The 23,600-nt window shown below is 40.4% G+C and overlaps 2 protein-coding genes across 6 annotated transcripts in view; one reads left to right on the top strand and one right to left on the bottom strand.

The window, feature by feature from the left end:
• The first annotated feature begins 1,233 nt into the window (after window positions 1-1,233).
• LOC132521024 (RNA polymerase-associated protein LEO1-like) lies at window positions 1,234-16,695 on the top strand. Of its 2 annotated transcripts, XM_060150110.1 has the most exons (10): window positions 1,234-1,600; window positions 2,566-2,663; window positions 3,290-3,435; window positions 4,195-4,279; window positions 5,361-5,455; window positions 6,036-6,170; window positions 6,671-6,806; window positions 8,104-8,245; window positions 10,316-10,392; window positions 16,268-16,695. In XM_060150110.1, exons 2-9 carry the CDS (start codon window positions 2,580-2,582, stop codon window positions 10,369-10,371), a joined length of 879 nt encoding a protein of 292 aa, XP_060006093.1. In that variant the 5' UTR covers window positions 1,234-1,600; window positions 2,566-2,579; the 3' UTR covers window positions 10,372-10,392; window positions 16,268-16,695. The 2 variants fall into 2 exon arrangements, with proteins under 2 accessions (XP_060006093.1, XP_060006085.1); XM_060150102.1 differs by having other exon boundaries at window positions 1,234-2,663.
• The window catches only part of TMOD3 (tropomodulin 3), an 84,420-nt gene continuing 76,991 nt past the window's right edge, over window positions 16,172-23,600 (bottom strand). For all 4 annotated transcript variants that reach the window (XM_060150077.1, XM_060150058.1, XM_060150068.1 and 1 more), the window contains one exon: window positions 16,172-19,177. In XM_060150077.1, the coding sequence (XP_060006060.1) occupies window positions 19,143-19,177 (35 nt within the window). In that variant the 3' untranslated portion in view covers window positions 16,172-19,142. The remainder of the gene's footprint in view (window positions 19,178-23,600) is intronic.

The following is a 23,600-nucleotide window of genomic DNA, read 5'->3' as shown; positions in this document are numbered from 1 at the left end:
TTGGACTCAGATAAAGCTGAAAAACAAATTTTCTAGTCCCTCTGAGCCTGCCTTGCCTGTGAGAAGCAGTCTGCCTTCCTATATCTGAGGAAACAGGTTTTTTTAAATTGACATATAGTTGATTTACAATATTATATTTCAGGTGTACAAAATAGTAATTCAAATATTTTTATAAATTATATTCCGTTTAAAGTTATAAAATATTGGCTATATTCCCTGTGCTGTACAGTATATCCTTGTAGCTTATTTATTTTATACATAGTACTTTGTACCTCTTAATCTCCTTCCTCTATTTTGTCCCTTCCCCCTTCCCTCTCCCCACTGGTAACCACTAGTTTGTTCTCTACATCTGTGAGTCTGTTGGTTTTGCTATATTCACTGGTTTGTTTTATTTTTCAGATTCCACATATAAGTGATAACATACAGTATTTGTCTTTCTCTGACTTATTTCACTAAGCATAATACCGTGTAGGTCCATCCATGTTGTTGCAAATGGCAGAATTTCTTTCTTTTTTATGGCTGAGTAGTATTTCATTGTATACATACCACATCTTCTTTATCTGTTCATCTGACGATGGACAGGTTGCTTCCATATCTTGGCTATTGTAGATATTGCTGCTGTGAACATTGGCATGCACATATCTCTTTGAATTAGGGTTTTTGTTTCAGATATATATCCAGGAATGAAATTACTGGATCATATGGTAGTTCTATTTTTAGTTTTTTGAGGAACCTCCATACTATTTTCCGTAGTGGCTGCACCAATTTACATTCCCACCAACAGCATACAAGGGTTCCCTTTTCTCCATATTCTCCCCAACATTTGCTATTTGTAGACTTTTTCTTTTTTTTTTTTTTTGCGGTACGCGGGCCTCTCACTGTTGTGGCCTCTCCCGTTGCAGAGCACAGGCTCCGGACGCGCAGGCTCAGCGGCCATGGCTCATGGGCCTAGCCGCTCCACGGCATGTGGGATCTTCCCAGGCCGGGGCACAAACCCGTGTCCCCTGCATTGGCAGGCGGACTGTCGACCACTGCGCCACCAGGGAAGCCCTTGTAGACTTTTTGATGGTAGCTGTTCTGACAGGTGTGAGGTGATAGCTCACTGTGGTTTTGATTTGCATTTCCATGAATGATTAGTGATGTTGAGCATCTTTTTGTGTGCCTGTCGGCCATGTGTATGTCTTCTTTGGAAAAATGTCTATTCATGTCTTCTGCCCATTTTTTAATCAAGTTGTTTGATTTTTTGATACTGAGTTGTATGAGCTGTTTATATATTTTGGATATTAACCCCTTATCGGTCCTATCGTTTGCAAACATTTTCTCCCATTCAGTAGGTTGTGAAACTAGTCTTCTTGCTTGAAAATGCTGTAATAACATCACTTGGGGCAGTCTGCATTCCCCTCAAGAATCACCCAGCTGAGTGCTGTCTGACCTACTTTTTACCAGCAGACCCATCACTAGGATCTCATCATACTCTGGCAAAGAAAGCACAAACTCTGACTGAAGAAGAAATAACTTACACACCAAAAGAATTGCAAGATTTTGCTATTAAATATGAGCAAAAGCCTGGGGAATGTGTGTGGACGTGGATTCTAAGAATGTGAGATGAAGGACAAACACTAACTACCTTGGGCCAAATTTACTGATACGGGTGCACTTATATGGATATATTCTGGATTTGATGTGTTAGGACATATAGCTGGACATGGCTCTATACTTGACTGGTTCACCAAAAAAACTCAGTGGTGGCCTTCATTTAATGAAGTTGAGATACCAAAGCTTCCCTGGCTTTGTGCAGAGGGAATTCAAAGACAGGGAGATAGGAGTGTCAGAGTAGACATATTTTGTGTGACTTGCATACCATCCCCCACCTTCCCTAACTACATTCATTGAGAGCGCCAGCTTAAAACAACAAACATTTAATCTATCTCACCGTTTCTAAGGGTCAGGAGTGGTTTAGCACTGGCTCAGGGTCTCCCACAAGGCTGCAATCAAGATGTTGGTTGAGACTGTGTTATTTAAAGGCCTGCCTGGGGCTGAAGGATCTGTTTCCAAGATGGTTCACTCCCATGGCTCTTGGCAGGAGACCTCAGTTTGTCACTGCATGAGCCTCTCCGCAGCAGTTTGAGTGTCTTCACATCACAGCAGCTGGCTTCCTCCAGAGCAAGTGACCCAAGGGAGAAAGAGCAAGGCAAAAAAGCCACAATGTCATGCAGAGCCTTGGAAGTGAGGCTGTATTCTATTGATCACATAGACCAACCGTGATACCTGTGGGAGAGGATCACACAAGGGCAAGAATACCAGAGGCAGGGATCCCTGGGATCCACCTTGAAAGCTGGCTATCACAGCAGCTTGGCCTTCCACCAGCTAACTTTGCTGTTTCCCTTCCCTGTAGACACTCTTGTGAGGCTTCTGAGGGCCAGGCTCAGGGAGCCAGTCTGATCGTGGCTTAGTGGAGGTTTGGTTTATGAATCTTGGGAATATGTTGAAGTGATGGGCTAAGAACTGTGTGAAGAACTTCAGTGAGAGAAATTAATACTGTGCATTTTTCCCCCAACATTGAAGATTATAGTGGGACCATGGATCTGTTTGGAGACATAGATGACATTTCTTCAGAGAGTGACAGGGACAATCAACCACCCATTTCAGGACAGCCTGTTACTGTAAGTACAGTAACAAATCTCAACTGGGCCCATTGTTCAAAGTTAAGAAAAAAGTTTCAGAGGCTGATGGGTCATGTAGGGAGGGGACATGGATAATGAATAGCAGTCTGAAACATCTGACGAATGGGTGACTTTCTTAGCTATGTTGGGAATTTCTGGATATTAAAGGGAATAGAAGGAATTGCTTAGAATGAATTTGATGCCAAACTTTAGGGGCTAGACTGTGAGGATGCATTTGAAAACCTTTGATTTAAAAGTTTTTCTTATTTACACATGTGCCAAGAAGTGTGTACTATTTGACATTCTTCTCTGATTTTAATACTTACTTAGCATTGAGGGGTTGAATAATTTCACACATCTGTTGCTAAATATCTTATGCAAGCTAGATATGTCAACATTTTTTCTGGTAATGCAGGCTAACAGGTCTTGTTTTGCACGGTGGTTTTTTTTGGGGAGTGGGGAGAGGATGAAATTTTAAGGAGAGGCCTGGAGGGGTTGCCAACTGCTTTATCTCTGAAGGGGTGTCCAAGTTTACTTCTGGTCACACCTGCATCTGCCTAGTGCAGAAGGAGAGCTAGAGCATTTCTAATGTCAACTCAGGCTCTCACATTCTGATTATCTCTTAGGATGGACGTGGAGTGCCTCAGGACCAGCAGGAGGAAGAGCCAATTTCTGAAACCAAAATAGAAGTAGAAATTCCCAGCATCAACTGTGATTTAGGAAATGAATTGTACTTTGTTAAACTACCCAAATTTCTCAGCATAGAACCCAAGTAAGAGGACTGATTAAAGGTTTTTTTTTTTTCCCCAAGATATTGAGTAAAAACATGTGGAATGTAAATGTTTTTCTTATTTATAATGAGTTGGCTAATCACAGAGGTGGGAGATTTCTCATGTAACTCTGAAAAAATAAATTTAGAATGTGCTGTGGTAGAAAATGATGAATTACTGGTGTGAGAAAGTTTTAATGCTAATAATTCTTCTAGCACTTTGGCACTTTCTTATAAATGAGCAGACATAGCTGATGAAGGTATTTTTCACTATCATAAAGCTGAAAAATTGGAAAATGAGAGTGAGAAAGTTTTCTAGAGAAATCACAAATGTTCAATGCAAAAGCCTTTGTGAATCTAGAAACGACCACAATTTTAGACAACAAAATAGTGTTGATGGGTATTATTCACGATGGTGCACTATTGCAAGCTCTTATGCAATTAAACATGACACTTTTCTTAAAAAATATGAAGAGATAGATCATGTGTCACCTATACTTTAGAGGACATACGTCACTGAACAAAAATATAATTTAAAAACTTTGAACTATTAGTCACATTTGGATTTTATTTCAGGTAATATGTTTTAAAATCAAATTTCAAGGAAGTACAGTAATTTGCATACTTTTTGAAGTTTTACATGAAGTTATTTGTCTACTGTGATTTTTTTAACATATTAGTGCATGTTGTAAAGATTATTTTATACATTAATTATATTCAATACTAAAGATGGCTAATACTACATTAAAAAACAACTTTTAGGCCTTTTGATCCTCAGTATTATGAAGATGAATTTGAAGATGAGGAAGTGCTTGATGAAGAAGATAGAACCAGGTTAAAATTAAAGGTACCATTTCACACTTTATTCCTGTGTTTTGTTTTTTGTGTTTTTTTTTTAGTTTTTCCTTTTATAAAGTAAAACACAGGGGTAACAATTTAAGACCAGCTTATAAAATGATCTTTATGTTTATTGTCATAAACAATCAACAAATAACTGCTTAGAACAAGGAATTAAATATCTTTTCAGAATATTTTTAGAGGAGAAGGTATATATCCTTTTTAAAAAATCCTTGTAGAATTGTCACTTTTTTAACCTTTCTTTTGCGGTTGTAATTTTGCAACAGAAGTAAAAAAAATTCTTGAAAATTGTTAGCTATTTCCTTCAGGATAAATAATAATGTAGCTAGGTATACTGAACTGCCTCCACATTTTATTGTGGATAGATCCAAGCAGCTTCCCACAATAAGAGTATCTCAGACTCTTCATGGAAATTCAGGTTATGCACAGAAAATAGGCCTTGTCATTAGGTGGTCCCCCTCAAGAAGGCCTGGATGGCAAAACCCTACCATTGCTCTCACAGGGATGGCGTTGCCTTTAACCGGGTTTTGAATGAGCTTCTGCCAGAGGCCGCAGTGGTAGCCGTGGCAGGATCCATTTTTATGCTACTTTTGTAATTTGGAGTTCCGCACCATAAGGGTAGGGTAAAGCAAAAGTCTCAGGTTTTAATCTGTTGTTTATTACTTAATTGTATATTCTTTTTAAAATTAATACTCAGAGCTTCCCTATCTTACTAGGCGAATGGGTCCTTTTTCAGTCCTTCTTTCTCTGGGTTCATAGCCTTCAAGTTGGGCTGCAATAGACAGAGATCTCAGTTGTAACCGCCTACCTCATATGGCCCCGAAGTTTTTGCTTCCACTGCCATGAACTGGAGCTCAGAGAAGATTAAAACAAAATGTCTGTTGAGTTCAACCAATATCTCTAGGTATCTGTAGCAGGAAGGTTTCCATGTTGCCTAATCAGCTATTTTGTGGTGAGCTTATTTCTCTTACCATCTATGAACTCTTGGCACATGATTATAGGTCACTTGAGGAAAAAAGAGCACGCAGTTAGTAACACTGGTTTTCTAATGCCTTTGTGTTTTGAAACAGATAGAAAATACTATACGATGGAGGATACGCCGGGACAAAGAAGGAAATGAAATTAAAGAAAGCAATTCTCGGATAGTCAAGTGGTCCGATGGAAGGTGAGCATAAATGCCTGAAGAGTATGGAAATGCCCAGAGGGAGGCCTGGGATGAATGAAGTTTTCTGCGTAGGACCGTATTTTAGGATCATCTTTCATTAAAGAATCAACAAGATCTAGGCCTCTGGCATTACCTGGGAAACCTGGGAGAAATAAATAAGGTTAAGATCACAGTGCAGCACTTGGATACTCTAGTCATAGACCCAAGATGTGATCAAATTCACAGTATCTACCTTATTGAGATGAAAGCCTAATCTTAGTGCCCATTTGTGATAATTGGACATTATAAATTGGTATGTTTGAAAAAATGGTTTCTATTTTACTAATGAAATGGTAGAGAGTGGGAAAATGATAAAAACAATTATATTTGAAGTTGAAAGGAAGATGGATTTTACCACCTTTTACTTTGAAAGGTTAGGTTAGTTGTTTCCAGTATCTTTTCTTTGTTTTTCTTATGAATTCATTATGGGGACAGGATGCTGCAGTTCCACAGCATTTTAAGAACAGCTAACAGGGTAGAATGGAAGCTGTAGGATTTGTTAAATATCCACGCTAATAACTGAACTATTTCTTATTTCCAGCCTGTCCCTGCATTTAGGCAATGAGGTGTTTGATGTTGACAAGGCCCCGATGCAGGGCAATCACAACCAGCTGTTCATTAGGGAAGACACTGGTCTGCAGGGACAAGCCATCTTTAAGTCCAAACTCACCTTCAGGTAACTATTCATAGTGACCCACAGCTACTTGGCAGTTAAAGAGCAACAGGGCAGAGAGGTTGGCTGTGCACAAAGCCTGCCTCAGTCCTGATTGACCTGATTTTGAGGTGCAGCTCACCAAGGCCCATGGTTTGGTTCCCATGCTATTTTTCACCTTTGCAACAAGTTGCTGTCCCTCAGGGAGCCAGTTCACGCTATGGAAACCAACATGAGCCCGCCATACAAACCAGAAGACTGGTTATTAACTCACATTGATTGACGCACCTGGTAAGAGCCTGGACTGTCTGTGCTGCTCTGCTGGTCAGCGTGTCCCTTCCCTTCAGGGACGTTTACCTGGGAAGCCTGCCGATCGCGAGCATGCTCTTGGTGTGCGCATGCGCCAGAGGAAAGGGCTGCCGCAGGGGCTGGTGTGTCATTGTCCGCAACTGTGTTTGCTGTTGGTATGATTGCCTCCAAATATTCTTTGTAAACAGTGAGACGTTTTCTTCTGTTTCCTGCAGACCTCATGCTACAGACTGTGCCACACTTAGAAAGATGACCCTGCTACTTGCTAACAGATGCTCGAGGACACAGAAGATTAGAATCTTACCGATGGCTGGTCGTGACCCTGAATGCCAGCGCACAGAGATGGTTCAGGTATGTTGGCTGAGGTTTATCCTGGGATTGTTTGGGGTATTAAGAACTGTGCTTTCCAGAATGTTAATTCATCATTTCTTATTGTCACAGCTGTTTTATTTCTTGTGGTTGTCAGGGAGCCTGCTTAACCTTCTAAGCATGTGGTTAACCACAGTAATTGTCATAGTCAATGGCTGATGGTGAGATACAGCAGTCCGGACCCTCGGGTGTTCTCTCTCCAATCTATGAGATTTCAGAGGGAAACTAGTAATTTAAAAATATAACCCGGGCTTCACTGGTGGCACAGTGGTTAAGAATCCGCCTGCCAGTGCAGCGGACACGGGTTCGACCCCTGGTCCGGGGAGATCCCACATACCGCGGAGCAACTAAGCCCGTGGGCCACAACTACTGAGCCTGCGCTCTAGAGCCCACGAGCCACAACTACTGAAGCCCACGCACCTAGAGCCCATGCTGTGCAAGAAGAGAAGCCACCGCAATGAGAAGCCTGTACACCGCAACGAGGAGCAGCCCCTGCTCGCTGCAACTAGAGAAAGCCCACGTGCAGCAACAAGGACCCAATGTAGTCAAAAATAAATAAATTAATTAAAAAAATCTTTATATAAAAATATAACCCTTGATGTACATCATTAAACTGTGTTAACCAGATAGGAGGTGATGTGGGAAGGTCATGAGGACATTCTGACTCAGTTGACACTGGCTCTGCCTAGTGAACCCCAGTGTGTAGAAGCCAGACAGATGGAAGGGAATGAAGGCTCTGCTTTGGGGCTCAGGGACCCTCCCCACCAGAACCTCCCCATCCTGCCATCAGGAGCTGTGGGGAGCTCTCTGGGTTGAGGGCCCCAGACTGGAATATGTGGGCACCATGGTAGTTCGGTGGAGCCTGGGCAAGTCAGGTGTCTGTCTCAGGGTGAAGAGAACCCGCCTCCCTCAGGCGTCCACTGGACATGAACGAGGTTCCTCAGGCTGGTCGCCACACTCTGGGCTCTGCCTGGCAGCACAGGGGACGCTGCATCTCCCAAGGCTGTGCCGGTGCCAGTCCTGATGGGGCGGTTGGTGTGAGGGAGGGAGCCTTTGCCTCTTCACCCTGTGTTGTCTTCACGCCTTCGAACGAACAAGATGATGACCATGTGTGGTAACAGAGGTGTAAAGTGGAGAGAACTGTACCCTGAGGACATAGGAACTGGTGTTATCCTGGGCGAGGCATTTACGTGTTCTTTACAGTAAAGTAGATTCAAGGGGGCACTAAGTGAGTTCATTTTTTGTTTTAAACTTCAGTAATTTATTTGCTTCTTTACAGAAAGAAGAAGAACGTTTGAGGGCGTCTACTCACCAGGAGACCATCCATCTGTGGGAAAAGGAGAACCAGCGGGGGCCGAGTGCCCCCTACCAGGGCCCCAGCAGTGGTGAGGAGGGAGAAGCCAGCAAGAACCATGGCCGAGGTGAGTAGGGAGAGGAGGTCACGCTTCACCATCTCAGGGCCGTGGGAGCGATTGTGCTCTGGTGGGCTCTTACTGTCTTGCTGTTATTCACTTAGGACAACAGTACCAAGGCCTTTTATTTTGTTTTCCCTAGGACCACTTTGCCACACAAAAGCTTAGCTGGGAAAATAAGGCACCCCCAGAATAAGAAAATCAATTAAATAATTTTGTCCTTATGGAGGAAAATGTGTAACAGGCAGTTCTCCTGCTTGTATAGGGACCCAGTGTTTAAACTTTGTAGTTTTAAAATATGTGGGGCTTCCCTGGTGGCGCAGTGGTTAAGAATCTGCCTGCCAATGCAGGGGACACAGGTTTGAGCCCTGGTCTGGGAAGATCCCACACGCTGCGGAGCAACTAAGCTCGTGTGCCACAACTACTGAGCCTGCGCTTTAGAGCTTGGGAACCACAACTACTGAGCCCGCGTGCCACAACTACTGAGCCCGCATGTCACAACTAGTGAAGCCCGTGTGCCTAGAGCCCATGCTCCACAACAAGAGAAGCCACCGCAATGAGAAGCCTGTGCACCACACCGAAGAGTAGCCCTTGCTCACCACAACTAGAGAAAGCCTGTGTGCAGCTGCGAAGACCCAATGCAGCCAAAAATAAGAAATAAATAAAATAAATTTTTTAAAAAATGTGTGCACAAAGCCCCTCGGGTATTTAAAAATGATCAGACAATCTCTCCGAAGGAAAAACCTCTCCAATCTAAGTCACTTAAGCATGTTTGAAAGCTGTACATACTTCTTTATGAAAACTTTAAAAAATTGTTGGCTCCTCAAGGGAAATATATGGTGGGAAGTAGCAATATTCAAGAGTAGAAAAATTCAGGAATAAATGGGTCTTCATCTTTGAAGGTCAATCCCATATCTAAAGTCCCTTTGCTTTCAGAGGAGAGGGCCAGAATCTATTCTTCAGAGAGTGATGAGGGACCAGATGAAGATAAGGCTCAAAGGTCGCTGAGAGCAAAGAAGCTCACCAGTGATGGGGTAAAACCAAATTTATTCAGTCTGAAGAGGTTTGCCCTGTAGCCACAAGTCAACTCCTGGAATGAAGAGGAGCTCACAGCCCTAGAGCACAGACAGATGTCTACACACCTCCCTGTAACTCAGTGAGATGAATGCAGTAATAAGCCTAGACGTGGCCCAGAGGAGGGCCTGACACCTGTGCCGTCTTGCTGGTTGCAGAAGGAAGAGCATTAGGGTGGACATGCCAGAGGATGGAGAGACCTGTGAGAAAAGACACATGGCTGAGACACCAGGGCTCGACCAGAGAATTAGAAGTAGCTGAGTACAGTAGAGCAAGGGCCCTCTCGCCTTCATCATGGGTATGATAATAGTGGAGGGTTAGATCGTTTCCATGTTGTTAAAATTATTTTCCTTTAATTATTTCCTTTTCCACCTATAAGAGCACAAGTGCAAAGAAAATGTAAGTCTTAATTACACAAGCAAATCACTATGTTGTTGCCATTGTGCCATATTCATTCATCCAGTGTTTTCTGAACACTTAACATGCTCTGCTATGGGTTTAGAGTTACAGATCAGAGGAAACATCTCAGTAATAGAAATCGGCCTTACTAAAAAAAAAAAAAAAAAAAGAAAGAAATCAGCCTTACTGTGTAATGGAAGCACTAATTTTTCATGTGAAAAAAATATATTTAAAACTTGGAAAGCATACTGAAAAAGCACATAAAACACAAGCAGTCCTTTTAAAAAAATTGACAGGCTTTAAAATACTGAATTTTAGATAGAGAAAGTGAAGTACTGAGGAAGCAGAGGTATGTATTTCAAGTAATAATGAGCAGAATCCCCGTCAGGATAGAGTGAGGTGTCCCTGAGCCCTGACTGCTGCCCAGGGAAGCCCGGGCTCCCCTTGTCTGACCTGTAGAGACAGTGTTTGTGGACAAGGTCGCCGCTGGTGGGTAGGGTTCTAACATGAAGGGCTAGCTCCCCCATCAGCTCAGAACTACTTAAGACAAAATTTCCAGAAACGTTCAGTATTAAATTTTACACCTTCTCTCTCATATCTGTTCAGGAGGTGAACCCTCCAGAAAGAGGAAAGCAGGCAGCGAAGAAGAAGAGGATGACTGAAGTATGAAACGCGTGCTTGCTGTAAGTATGGTTTTCAACTATTTGTTTTAAAACAATGATGAAATGACTTGTTTTGATTGAAGGGGAGAATTGAGTTGCTTTTGCATAATCCTAGTTGTGGTTAAAAAATGTTCAGAAGCAAGTCTGTGACTTTAGAAAATACATTCTTCCCAAATGAGAAGTTTATTTTGGTAACTGTTTGCTCTGGGTCTTGGGTTTCCTTGTCCGAGCAGGTACAGCACGGGAGGGCTCGCTGGAGACTCGGTGCTTTGCCAAGTGCTGCATGGGCCTTACCAGTTCTAATCCTCAGAACAGCTCAAAGGGCAGCTGCTGTTATTCTCATTTTACAGACATGGAAGCTGAGTTAGAACTTAAGACCTCTGTCCAAAGCTTTTTCTTAAGTTAAAAACAAAAACATTTTTGAGACAAGAGTCGGGAACTTATTTGCACAGCAGTCACACTGCTGAACAGATACATTAGTGACCTTATGGAGAAAGACACCCAAAATATCTGAGAGAAATGGTCACCAAAAGGCTTAGAGAAAAAAGAGCAGTGGGAAACAAAACACTAGATTTGACTTCTAGCTTTGTGACTGGTGCAGTAGCTGGAACATAATAGGTGCATAAAAAGTATTTATTGAATGAACAAGCCAATGATATTATCTTGGGGAAGTTATTCAACTTCTCTGAAGTCAGTTTGCTCAACTTGATGGGATTTGGACTTGACCATGTAAATTCTTCATGATTTAATGTTTATATTCCCCTACCTCTGAGAGTTGATTAGATACGTTTTTTTAGAAGTCTTTTGTTAAATAGAAATGGTCAAAGGAAAGGAAATGGCCCATCATCTTACCACGCAGAAAACCTGGATATATATTATATTTCCCTCCCTTTTATATTTTTAAAGTATAATTTCATAGTTGTGCAGTAAACACAGACATAATTAGCACCCGCTCCAGAAAGGCCATTTAGAGACTCATCCAGAATGCTGAGAAGTACTAGCACAGTTCAATCATAAAGTCGGCTATTCTTCTTTTTTTTTAATTTTATTGAAGTAAAGTTGATATACAATGTTGTGTTAATTTCTTCTGTACAGCAAAGTGACTCACTTATACATATGTGTATATATACTTTTTCACATTTTTTTCCGTTATGGTTTGTCACAGGATATTGAATATAATTCCCTGTGCTATACAGTAGGATCTTGTTTTTTATCCATCCTATATATAATAGTTTGCCTCTGCTAATCCCAAACTCCCATTCCTTCCCTTTCCTATCCCTCCAAACCCCTTGGCAACCTCAAGTCTGTTGAGCTGCAAATGGCATTATTTCATTCTTCCTGATGGCTAATATTCCATTGTATATCTTCTTTATCCATTCATTCATTTAGGTTTTTCCATGTCTTGGATATTGTGAATAGTGCTGCTATGAACATAGGGGTGCATGTATCTTTTCGAATTAGTTTCATCTGGGTATATGCCCAGGAGTGAGATTGCTGGATCATACATCAACTCTATTTTTAGTTTTTTGAGGAAACTCCATACTGTTTTCCATAGTGGCTGCACCAGTTTACATTCCCACCAACAGTGTAGGAGGGTTCCCTTTTCTCCACACCCTTTCCAGCCTTTGCTCTTTGTAGACTTTTTAATGATGGCCATTCTGACTGGTGTGATGTGGTACCTTACTGTAGTTTTGACCTGCATTTCTCTAATAATTAGTGATCTTGAGCATCTTTTCATGTGCCTATTGGCCATCTGTATGTCTTCTTTGGAGAAATGTCTATTTAGGTCTTCTGCCCACTTTTCGATTGGGTTGTGTTTTTTTGTTGTTGTTGTTGTTGTTGAGTTGTATGAGCTGTTTGTATATTTTGGAAATTAAGCCCTTGTTGGTCACATCATTTGCAAACATTTTCTCCCAGCCCGTAGGCTTTTTTGTTTTGTTTATGGTTTCCTTTTCTGTGCAAAAGCTTTAACTTTGACTAGGTCCCATTTGTCTATTTTTGTTTTTAATTTCTGTTGCCCTGGGAGACTGATCTAAGAAAACATTGGTATGATTTTTGTCAGAGAATGTTTTGCCTGTGTTCTCTTCTAGGAGTTTTATGGTGTCATATCTTATGTTTAAGTCTTTAAGCCATTTTGAGTTTATTTTTGTGCATGGTGTGAGGGTGTGTTTTAACTTCATTGATTTACATGCAGCTGTCCAACTTTCCCAGAACCACTTGTTGAAGAGACCATCTTTTTCCCATTTTATATTCTTGCCTATTTTGTCAAAGACTAATTGACCATAGGTGTGTAGGTTTTTTCCTGGGCTCTCTGTTCTGTTCCACTGATATGTATGTCTGTTTTTGTGCCAGTACCACACTGTTTTGATTACTGTAGCTTTGTAGTATTGTCTGAAGCCTGGGAGGGTTATGCCTTCTGCTTTGTTCTTTTCCCTCAGGACTGCTTTGGCAATTATGGGTCTTTTATGGTTTCATATAAATTTCAGGATTATTTGTTCTAGTTCTGTGAAAAATGTCATGGGTAATTTGATAGGGATCACATTAAATCTGTAGGTCAGCTGTTCTTTATAAGGGCTGGCCTTGAGGCTCTGCTACTTCAGCAACAGGGCAGTTGGGCCGAGCCTAGAGGCCCTCAACCCTTGTAGACATGGTGGAAAGCTTAACATTTGAAGGCCAAAAGATGTTTGGGGATTTTGGACCCTCCCATTGTTTGCTGCTTGGAGCAGGGTGCCACTGGGCTGAGCATGAGGGCATTATCTCCCACAGCCACAGCTCCTGGCACCACGTCCACTCAGACTCACAGGAGCTAGAGTTACCTGACAACCCAAGCACCCAAGCCTCCAACAGGCATCAAGACTTCCCATATGTGAACATAAGCCCAACAGCCATCCTTGCTTGGAAGGCCAGCCAACACTAAAGATTCAAGGGGAATTTCAAGTTTCAAAATTCAATTATTTGATGTTTATCCCTAAAAGTTTCCTCAAACCCATTACACGTTGTGCTGATTTTCTTTTGGTTGGTGGATATAGGTGACTGATGAGAGATGTCTCTGTTTTACTGCACAACTAATCTCTAGTTTAATAGCTGGATTGGCTCCCATCAGGCCCAGAACACACTGTATCATAGGTCCCTGTTTCTTCATATTTGTCAATTTTTTTTAAAAAACTCGATTTTTTTTTTTTTTGCCGTACGCAGGCCTCTCACTGTTGTGGCCTCTCCTGTTGCAGACGCACAGGCTTAGCGGCCATGGCTCACGGGCCCAGCCGCTCTGCGGCATGTGGGATCTTCCCAGACTGGAACACGAACTCGTGTCCCCTGCATTGGCAGGCGGACTCTCATCCACTGCGCCACCAGGGAAGCCCTTTTTTTTTTTTTTAATTTGATTTTATGGACAGACCAGACGGAGTACTGATGGTATGAGATTGAACCATATGAACTTACTATTTTTATGGGTATAAATGGTCACGTATTGACAGTTTTATATGGTTTAACTTAATAGGGTAGGAAAGAATAAGTCAGGGAAATTAATAAACTTGTTCTTAAGAGGTGTGTAAGGAATGAACTTTAAAACATAGGCACTAAATGGATTTTCCAAAAAGTCCAAGTCTACAGTATATTTGATAAATTTAGTGAAATTATTTATTCCAATATGAAGTGGTAAATTCTAAATGCCTATAGCCCATATTTTTCAAAAGAACTTTCACTGTGCTAATAAGAGCCAATAATATTAATAGTTTGTAATATTTAAGTATCAGTATTATAAAATTCAGTTTTTGTATTTATAAAAATTGAAAAAGTAAAGCATTTATAGCATTTTGGTATTTTAGAGTTAAAAAATGTATTTAAATGCCCAATTTCATGTGACAAAGAATGATGCACTGTTATAAAGGTAATTTTCAAGCTTTTAAACATAACTAAAACCAAATATAATTCATCCAAAAGACTGAAAAAAATGTGGGCATTTATTCAAAATTACAAAGGTTTTTATGCTATGTGTGTGTGTAAATGCACATGTATGCATGCAATTTTTTTTCACGATTTTTGTTTTATAATTCTTAAGCAGACAGATCTAAAAAGTTTAAACTGAATCAAAGACTTTTTTTCTTTTGTGAGTTAAGGTGAAATTTAAACTCCTAAAAATTGCTATACACAGCCACCAAGAAGCACCCAGAATCTGTTCTTAAACCTTACTCTCTGAGTGGACTACAATATCTGACAGAAAAATTTTAGGCCTATTAATCGCTTTGCAGCACTTAAAACATATTGATAGTCTGTAGAAAAGGGAGTTAAGCCTCACACATGTAGACTCCATGGGAGTTTATCTTAAAAGTGTACGAACTTGAACAATGCTAACAAGACATGGCTGGTGGTGTTTCACAGTGTTACAATCTATTCTTATCTAGCCACTAGAGCAGATGTCCTAAGTAAAAGTCTTTATATTTCAATGAAGGCTGTCTAAAATACTTGGTAATGGTTGACAAGATTGGCTCTTCCAAATGATCAGACTGCAGGTTAGAGTTCAGCATTAACAAACTGTTATAAATGTTTTATTATAAAAAAATTTCCAATTTTTTCAGTTTTTATAGGGACTTACGGGACTAAATTATAATGCAGAAAAATCAATATGACATAAGAAAGAATGACATTAAAATGACATAAGGGGCTTCCCTGGTGGCGCAGTGGTTGGGAGTCCGCCTGCCAATGCAGGGAACACGGGTTCGTGCCCCAGTCCGGGAAGATCCCACATGCCGCAGAGCGGCTAGGCCCGTGAGCCGTGGCCGCTGAGCCTGTGCGTCCGGAGCCTGTGCTCCGCAACGGGAGAGGCCACAACAGTGAGGGGCCTGCGTACTGCAAAAAAAAAAAAAAAAGACATAAAAATATAAAAATCTTTGCTTATTGTAAATATAATTTTCTCAATTTAAAAATTTGTGAAGAGTTCCTTTGAGAAGTAGCTAGAAACATTAACTGTCGTATGGTAAGAAACAGCCAGAAACATTAACGTTCAGTGGGAGCTGATGGAAAAGATGGTTCTATAGATGTTTAGACTAAAGAACTCACGCCCCTTGATAGGAGGTGCTCTGACACATCCAATTTGCTTGGTTCTTGTGGGTGCCATGTCTTTAGTTAATACTGTTCGAAAATGGAGTGGTCTTGAGGGCATTATGCTAAATAAGTCAGAGAGAAAGACAAATATTGTATCATCTCACGTATCAGAATCTAAAAAAACTAAATTCATAGATACAGCAAGCAGAATGTGGTTGCCAGAGGTGGGGCATGGGGAGTGCATGAAATGTGTGAAGGTGGTCAAGTGGTACAAACTTCCAGTTATAAGAGAATGTCCTATGACTAATGTACAGCATAGTTATGACAGTTAATAATACTGTATTACATATTTGAAAGTTGCTAAGAGAATAGATCTTAAAAGTTCTCATCACAAGGAAAAACATTTTTTAAAACTACGTGAGGTGATGTTTAACTAAACTTATCGTGGTAATCATTTTGCAGTATGTGCACATATCAAATCATTATGTCGTACACCTTAAACTAATACAGTGTTATATGTCAATTATCTCAATAAAAATAGAAAAAAAATTTTTTAAGTGAAGTGGCATTTGAAATGAAGGAGCAAAACTGGACAGTACTGAACTTACAGAGAACGGAAATTGCTATGGATTCTAGAAAAACAGTGATCCTTGTATCTGCTGGGAGGTAACAGTGATTCCTGATTTTATAAGGAAAAAGTGAGGCAGTCCTGGGACCACAGAGCGAAAATTTAAAGATTTTATGAAACCTCATGAATTTTAATCTTATTTTAATGGTAGCAAGGGTTAAATATAATGTACAATAGAACATGACTAATATTTTATCAAAACATTTTTTCTTTTATAATTTTCAGTATACCATGGACTCCCCTTTTTAAATGAAAAAATATCCGATGCTGTCAACGGAAAAACAATATACAAAGCTCTATACATGTAACTTTTCCAGAGGACACCTACAGTACAAAGCAAGTATATGGATTATTTCATTCAAATACGAGAATCTGCAATTTAACTATCAAGATGTAATTCTCCTTAAGATCTCTAACAATCTGCTAATTTCTTAAACACAAAATGTTTATTTGGTCTTTTAAACGACAGGCACCGCACCGTTAGAAAATGTATTTCACCTATGAATTAGACTTCTACTAGGCTTTAGCTCCAAGTATACAGCACCAAAATCCATTTTAATAATATCAATATTATTAATACTGATTTTTTAATACATACAATTTCATGCAAACTGGAAAAATTAGAACTTCCAATATGAATATAAAATTTTATAAAATGGGAAATTAAAAGCTTTTTAAAAAACAGCAATTTAAAAATGCAAAGAATAGTCTTTGCTTAGATAACCAGATAAGTTTACATTGGTTACACTATAAAAACTTAAAGTCTTAGAAAATCTTTGGTTTAAAAATCAAGAGTATTTCACAACTCCAATCTGTTATAAAAAATTTTAGATAAATACAGAAATACTGAAAGTTACTAAAAGGGTAAGAGGTGCCAGATTTTTAAAGATCAAAGTAAACATCAGTTTTCTCCCTTGTCATTACAATTCTTGAAAGATTTTCTGCATTTAATCAGATCAATGTTCACCCTTATTTATTAAGAAATCTTTTCTTCAATTATATAATGAACTATTGTAGCTCAGAACTGGAATGGTACAAGGAAATCACTCAACTTCTTCATACTTCGATAAATAATAAGTGGAAAAGATATTACCCCAAGTATAACACACAATTTTAGGTGGGGCCCACCTACCTATATTTAAAAAAAAGCTTTGGGGAGGAAAGGGTAACATACTTAGCAATTTACTGACTGACTTACAGGGCAGGGCAAGCAAGGAAGCCTTGCTAGAAGTGTACTGGTAGCTCTGCACAGCTGCTCCATGCTGACTCCCCACCCTGCTGGAACTGTGCAGTCTCTAAAACCAAGTGCATTTCCAAAGTCATTTATGAAAGGAGAGAGGGAGAGAGCGAGCGAGATTGAGCTTGACTTGCTAACTTGGAAAAACCTCCAGCACCCTATAACTGAAAGGGAATAGCAGTACAGTGCAAAGACAGTCTTTGGCCCCTTTCAAACAATGGATACTGATTCCAAAAAAACACACAGTCCTCATGAGGAAAGCTTTTGCCTGTTAAGAAGGCTTATTACTGTAGCATGCAAGGAGTTGCCTAGCTCATTAGATAAACTGTCCAACCCAAGACAAAGGAGCAGATATTTTATAATTCAATTTCAAGAAGTTTAAAAAAATTAACAATAGACCTCTCCCCTGTTCTGGAAGGAGATTCCTCCTTTAGAAAAATCTCCCTGTAAGGGATACACCCAGGCCTGAATTGTCAAGGCCAGGACTGCTCAGACTCCTTTGCCCCTGTCGTCTGCAGCTGTAACGCCTCTGCCATCTCCTGCTCCGGGGCTGCCCTGAAATAGGACATGAATGCAGGCCCAAATTACCGATCATACTATTGGATCTGGAGTAGTCTTCCCACCACAGGACTACCGTTTAACTGTTCACCTTAATACTTTGAAGGATGGGAAGACAGCTTGTGTTATGAGAAATTGCTTTTATACAATGTAGACCAAAAAGTACAAGATGAAAGGAAACAGATTTATCTAACAGCCATTTTCCTTATTGGTTGGGAAAATCTGTAGTGAGTGGTGATTATATACCATTCAGACAATTCTGTGTTGCATGTAGGAACGTCTCACTATCCTGTGCAGCTCTTAATTTATACCCAGGCCAGTTTCTAATTTACCATCAGTAACCATCAATTTAAAGGACCGTTTTGCATGCTCCTCAGACTTAATCTCCACCATTTATTAACTTTGATTTCATGTGTTTAAAAACAGCTTTCTTTTTGCTTTTACCCTAAATAACTGAGAGCTGGCTATATGCCTTTTACAGGGAAGAAAAAAATAGCTTTCCTACTCAGATGCTTTTTTTTTACTATGAGCTTTCACAAAAATTTAATAATGCCCACATTATTGCAATGAAAAACGGTAACGAACTTAGACCTAACTATACTTTTAAACAAAGTGTGTAACCTGGCTAAGCTGATGACTTTGTTGAAAAAAACTGTAGGTGTTGCTGAGACACCTTGGACAGGTGCAGTGCCATGGAATGCACAGGAGACTGCTTCCTCTCTCCTAGAGATCTGCTTTGACTCCAAAACAGATGACCAGGTTTTGAGTCATCTGTTTTAAAATGCTGGCATTTTGCTTTCTTGATAGAAGCAGAAACCATACTCTTGCCAAGTTCATGTGTTCTGAAACTTGGAAAAGTCTCCTTGCCGTGGAATAAGGAAAGCTTTGAAGTTCCTTGTACCTAAGAGATGCAACAACAATTCTGACATCAGCAATGTCCCTTTCTGACTTAAAAAAAGATTGGTCCTTAGAATGTTCATATTACTCTACATAAATGACTTCCTAAACTTTTTTATAATTGTATTTTTTTTAACCCAAGACTCATCATAAACCATTTAATTAAGCTAAATTAAAACTGATTTTAGCAGAAAGTAGAAATAATGCTTTAGAATACAAAATATCACCTACTAGTGATTTACAATCTGAAACTGGTAACAACTTAAACTAGATAAAAGATACATGTAGTTAAAAAAAAAAAGAATTTCCAGTCTTTTCCCTTCTCCCGAGGAAAATTTTACATCTGATATCACAACACGGGCCCTTGGCAAACTTTCAAAGTCTTCCAAAGATTACATGTTGGCAGACTTACTGGTGGTCTCCTTCAACTCGTCTCTTGCGAACTATGAGAAAAAGAATGTTAGAAATCCCTGTTAGTTTGTACAATGTTAATTTGCTTGTGACAAGTTTCTGTGTGATCCAGTTAGAGTTGTACAAAAATGGATTGTCCATTTGCAGTTCAGACGGCCATTAAAATAAAAAACTCACATCCTTCACCATGGTTACTTACCTGTTAAGAACTGAGGGGCTAAGCTCAGCTGTGCTTAACACTGCAGTAACATTAGAAATCTACAACAGAATGGTCAGCAGTCACCTTCAAGCCACTGTGCCTGTCTCATTTGTGTATTAAAATTTATACCTCCATTAAAAAATGACTAACTTACTGTATTAAATTTTGAAATGACATTCAGGCAGCTGGGATTAGAAAGTATTAAACGTAACTATTTGCATGCTCTTCTGATTAATTCCTCAGTTTGTGCAAGAACATACCAAAAACAGTATTATCAGTTTCAAAGGTAAGTGACTTGCTGCTACTGCTCTCCAAATTTTCCTTCTCTTATCTCCTACAAAATGAGCCACTTCAGGGCTCTGAGAAAACAACAAATGCAAAGTAATGAAGATCTTAGACCCTGGTAATGTGGTGATGTCACATCTCGCTACCAAAAACTTGGGAAGCCACAGTGGTTAGGTGCACATCTGAGGACCCCCAGCCTCTTCCCGGGCTGGTGACCCTGAGCCGCTTGGCTGTGCTCACTAGCAGCAGGGCAAAGTCTTCAGTGTCAGGGTCTTGCTACCTTCACTCTCACCTGTCAGCTACCAGAGAATATCTGCTGAGAGCCACCAGGTCAGGGCTCCTCAGCATTGTGGCAACTCCTATTTAGAGAAGAAAACGAACACAGGTTCTGGAGTCAGCAAGAGTGGGAATCTGTTGCTCTTTGTGGTTTGCTCTTTGGCAAGTAAGGTAACCTCTCTGAGCCCCAACTCATCCTCTGTAACAGGGGATAATGATACCTGTACCTCACGGCTATGCGAGTAAAGTCTGCTTAGTGTAGTGTTAATATAGAAAACATTCAGTGAGGGGTACTCAGCCTCATGACCCACCACAGTGGGGTCACGGGATGGTCCTGAGGTCAGCCATCTTTTCGGGATGAGGAAAGTCAATTTAGCTTTTATAAAGCTAGAGGATTTGCATGTATACATAATTGGTTTTGATACTCTAACCAGTAAGTTCCTCTGTTTAAGTTACATTGTTGGTCTATTCATTTCTATACTCTCTTCTGTGGAAGCAAGTAGGAAGACACCTGCCTTTGTTCAGCCTGAATTGGCCGTTTTAACAGAGGAATGAAAAGCTAACAGGTGCACTGGCCTCCTGGCCAGGCTACGAATTCTGCTCTCATGCTGTTCTGACTGCTGGCTTCTGTTCACTGGCCTTCAAGAGATGAGACTGGACAGTCAAGTGATGCACATAAAAGCTTGTCCAGAAAATAAAAACCAGGAGGACTGAAGTATCAGTTCCCCATGAACATTTTTATACTTATTTAACTAGGCGCACCCCAACTCTAATTTCACTCCATGTTAATGAACAAGTTTCATGTATTTACTGAAATATTAGGGGAAGAAATCAAATGGAGAACTGAGTCCTCAAATACAAACTTAATTCATGTATATGGATCTCTGAAGAACATGGATATATCTGAAAGGCAAAGCACATAGTTCTTTAGGGTAGAACATTTCCAAGAAAATTTTGAATTGCAGTAGTGTTTGGATGTTATTGGCAGACCATTTCAGATGTTAAAAAGCATGTTATTAAAAAAATGCACATTATAAACAGATCAATAGGACAGATGGAACAAACAAAACAAGTATAGAAAATTAATTATGTAGTCAGCTAGTGTAAAGGTAGTAACGTGAGACAAAGTTCAATCGAATACTGCACGTACACCATATAACCTCTTTGCTGTTATAGCCGTGATACTCCTTAGCTGAAGAGATGGCGAGTAGGTAGGATTATTTCAATGAAAAGTTGAGACTAAGAAAACAATGAGAGAGGGAAAGACAGTATCAAAATCAGAACACTAAAGCTCTGATGTAGCCCCATTTGCAAGGTGAAGAAAAATTATATGCCCCAGAGATGCTGTACAGGTTTCAAGTCTTGTGCTCCAATATCTCTGTCCAGTTACTGCATACCAGAATGCAAGTAAGAAGACGGTTTTTAGGCTTGCCACCTTGATCCACAGGCAGAGATCAAAGTGCAGGGCTAAGAAACAAATCCAGCTGAGGGTGGATGGAGGCCCGGCTGCTGTTGCTGTGACACAGCACAGCAGAGGGAGGCGGGCAAAGAGCACTTCTGACCCCTCTTCCTCACTTTGTGCCCACTTGTTACCTCAGCAGTTCTTCAGTTCATCCTGTGGATGAAAGACTAATAAATTCGGCCCTATTAACAATTCTTTGGCAATTTCTTTCCAAAATCCACTCCACTAATATAAGTTCTCGATACTTCATGATTAGTCCATTGCCAATAAATCCTATCTCATTTCTTCTCTATCTCCAGAAGAGTAATTAGAATAGTGTTTTTGAAGTATCATTTTAATCACGCACTCAGTGGCTTATAATGGCTCTCAAATGCCTCCACATAAAGTCCAAAGGAAGCTAAGTTCCTTACCACGTAATTTTAGTGCCGCCTATCAGCATTCCCTCTTAATCCGCTGAAATAATTTTTTTTATTCTGTTAGCTTCAAATAGCAAGTGCTTGTTGAAAGTTTATTCTGGATCCTGCATCCTGTTATGAGAGTCACTTCTCAAAATCTGCAGGCTGTCTTCAGCATATAAATAACTTGCTTACTCCCAAATCTGAGCTTTTATTCATGCAATTCCTCACTCCAGGAATGTCCTTATTCTCATTTCATGCCTAAGACCCATGTCTGAAGATCTGGTTTGGATCAGAGTGAACAGCATGGGGAGGGCGGGCAGCTTGTCTAGAGAGCTGCCAGCACACAGCTGTGTGCCGTTTCTCACCTCTGCTTCGTGTCAGACTGCACCTTCTTCTGCACGGCCTCCTCATCCTCTATTACACACGCCTATGCACAGCAGCTCCTCGACTGCTCAGTGTTGACATAAAGCAGCCGAGGGAACTGTTTTCATCTGCTCCCCTCACCTTCCATCTGCCAAAATCTTCCTTGCTCTAACATTAGGCCCTCTTTTCTTAGAAAGATCTGGGCAAAGCACCTGCCATAACAGGCTCACAGAAGAGCACAACTGCTGAGGCCCTGAAAGGCTGGCGTCCCTTTCACATGCAGGGATGTGCACGTGCAGACTCTCACTCTGCTGCTCGCCGGCACTGCCTCCTCGGGGAGGGGCACAGCTGACAGACATGGCTAGGGCTACAAATACGTCAGTGGGATCCTGGGACAGCTAAGGTGGTTTCTGAGGAAAGGAAGAATGGAGACACTTCTGGCTTAAGTTTATAGCTGCTTAGTTACCAGAAATTTCAACTTTAACCAGGATTCAAATTCTACTACTTTTTTTTACTTAATAAATATTAAGTACCTACTATTGTCACACATGGTTTTAAAGAAAGTTGTGAATTCACCAGATACACATGGCCCCTGACCTCCAAAAGCTTAAAGTCTTTGAAAATAGGCTATTACAATGAAGTATAACCTAGTAAGTAAAAACTAACTTTTTAGAGCCAACAATGTATACGTTCTTAAGGTTCTCTATTTATGAAGTTCAGTTAGACTTGAGAAACACTGCTCTAAAAAGCAAAATTAAATTCCTGAAGGAAAAAAAATAGAAGCCAACGAATGAAGCAACACTAAAATATTAGCATGACCTTGCAAGCTACATCTAAAATCAACAATACACCAAAACACACCAAATTTCTCTTTTAAAAAGCAAGACGCTAAAATCTTCCATGGGAAACTACAGTCATCAAAGGACAGAAAGGGTTTGAACTAATACTTTTCACAGTGATCTGGATTAAAGGAATGAGGCTGTAGTTCTGCTCCAGAAATCTTTAAAACACTGCAAACTCAAATATGGCCAAAGCCTAGAAGAACTGCATAACGGTGAAATGTGACTCGCTTTAAGAAGTACTATTTTAATTCTTGTCTAAATGCATTTTTTAAAGTACTTCAATGACAAACACCAAACTTAAAACTCAGGTTAAAACTATTTTAGGGACTTCCCTGGTGGCGCAGTGCTTGGGACTCCATGCTCCCAATGCAGGGGGCCCGGGTTCAATCACTGGTCCGGGAAGTGGATCCCACATGCATGCTGCAGCTAGGAGTTCGCATGCCACAACCAAGGAACCAGCGAGCTGCAGCTGGGGAGCCCACAAGCCGCAACTGAGGAGACCACTTGCCTCAACCAAGGAGCCCTCGTGCTGCAACTGGGAGCTGGGAGGCCAGCAAGCCGCAGCTAAGGAGCCCTCCTGCTGCAACTGAGACCTGAAGCAACCAAATGGATAATAAATAATTTTTTTAA

This window comes from Lagenorhynchus albirostris, chromosome 1 (genome assembly GCF_949774975.1).
Source record: "Lagenorhynchus albirostris chromosome 1, mLagAlb1.1, whole genome shotgun sequence".
Lineage (NCBI taxonomy): Eukaryota > Metazoa > Chordata > Mammalia > Artiodactyla > Delphinidae > Lagenorhynchus > Lagenorhynchus albirostris.
The sequence above is the reverse complement of the archived record's forward strand: the minus strand, read 5'-3'. Positions and strand labels throughout refer to the sequence as shown.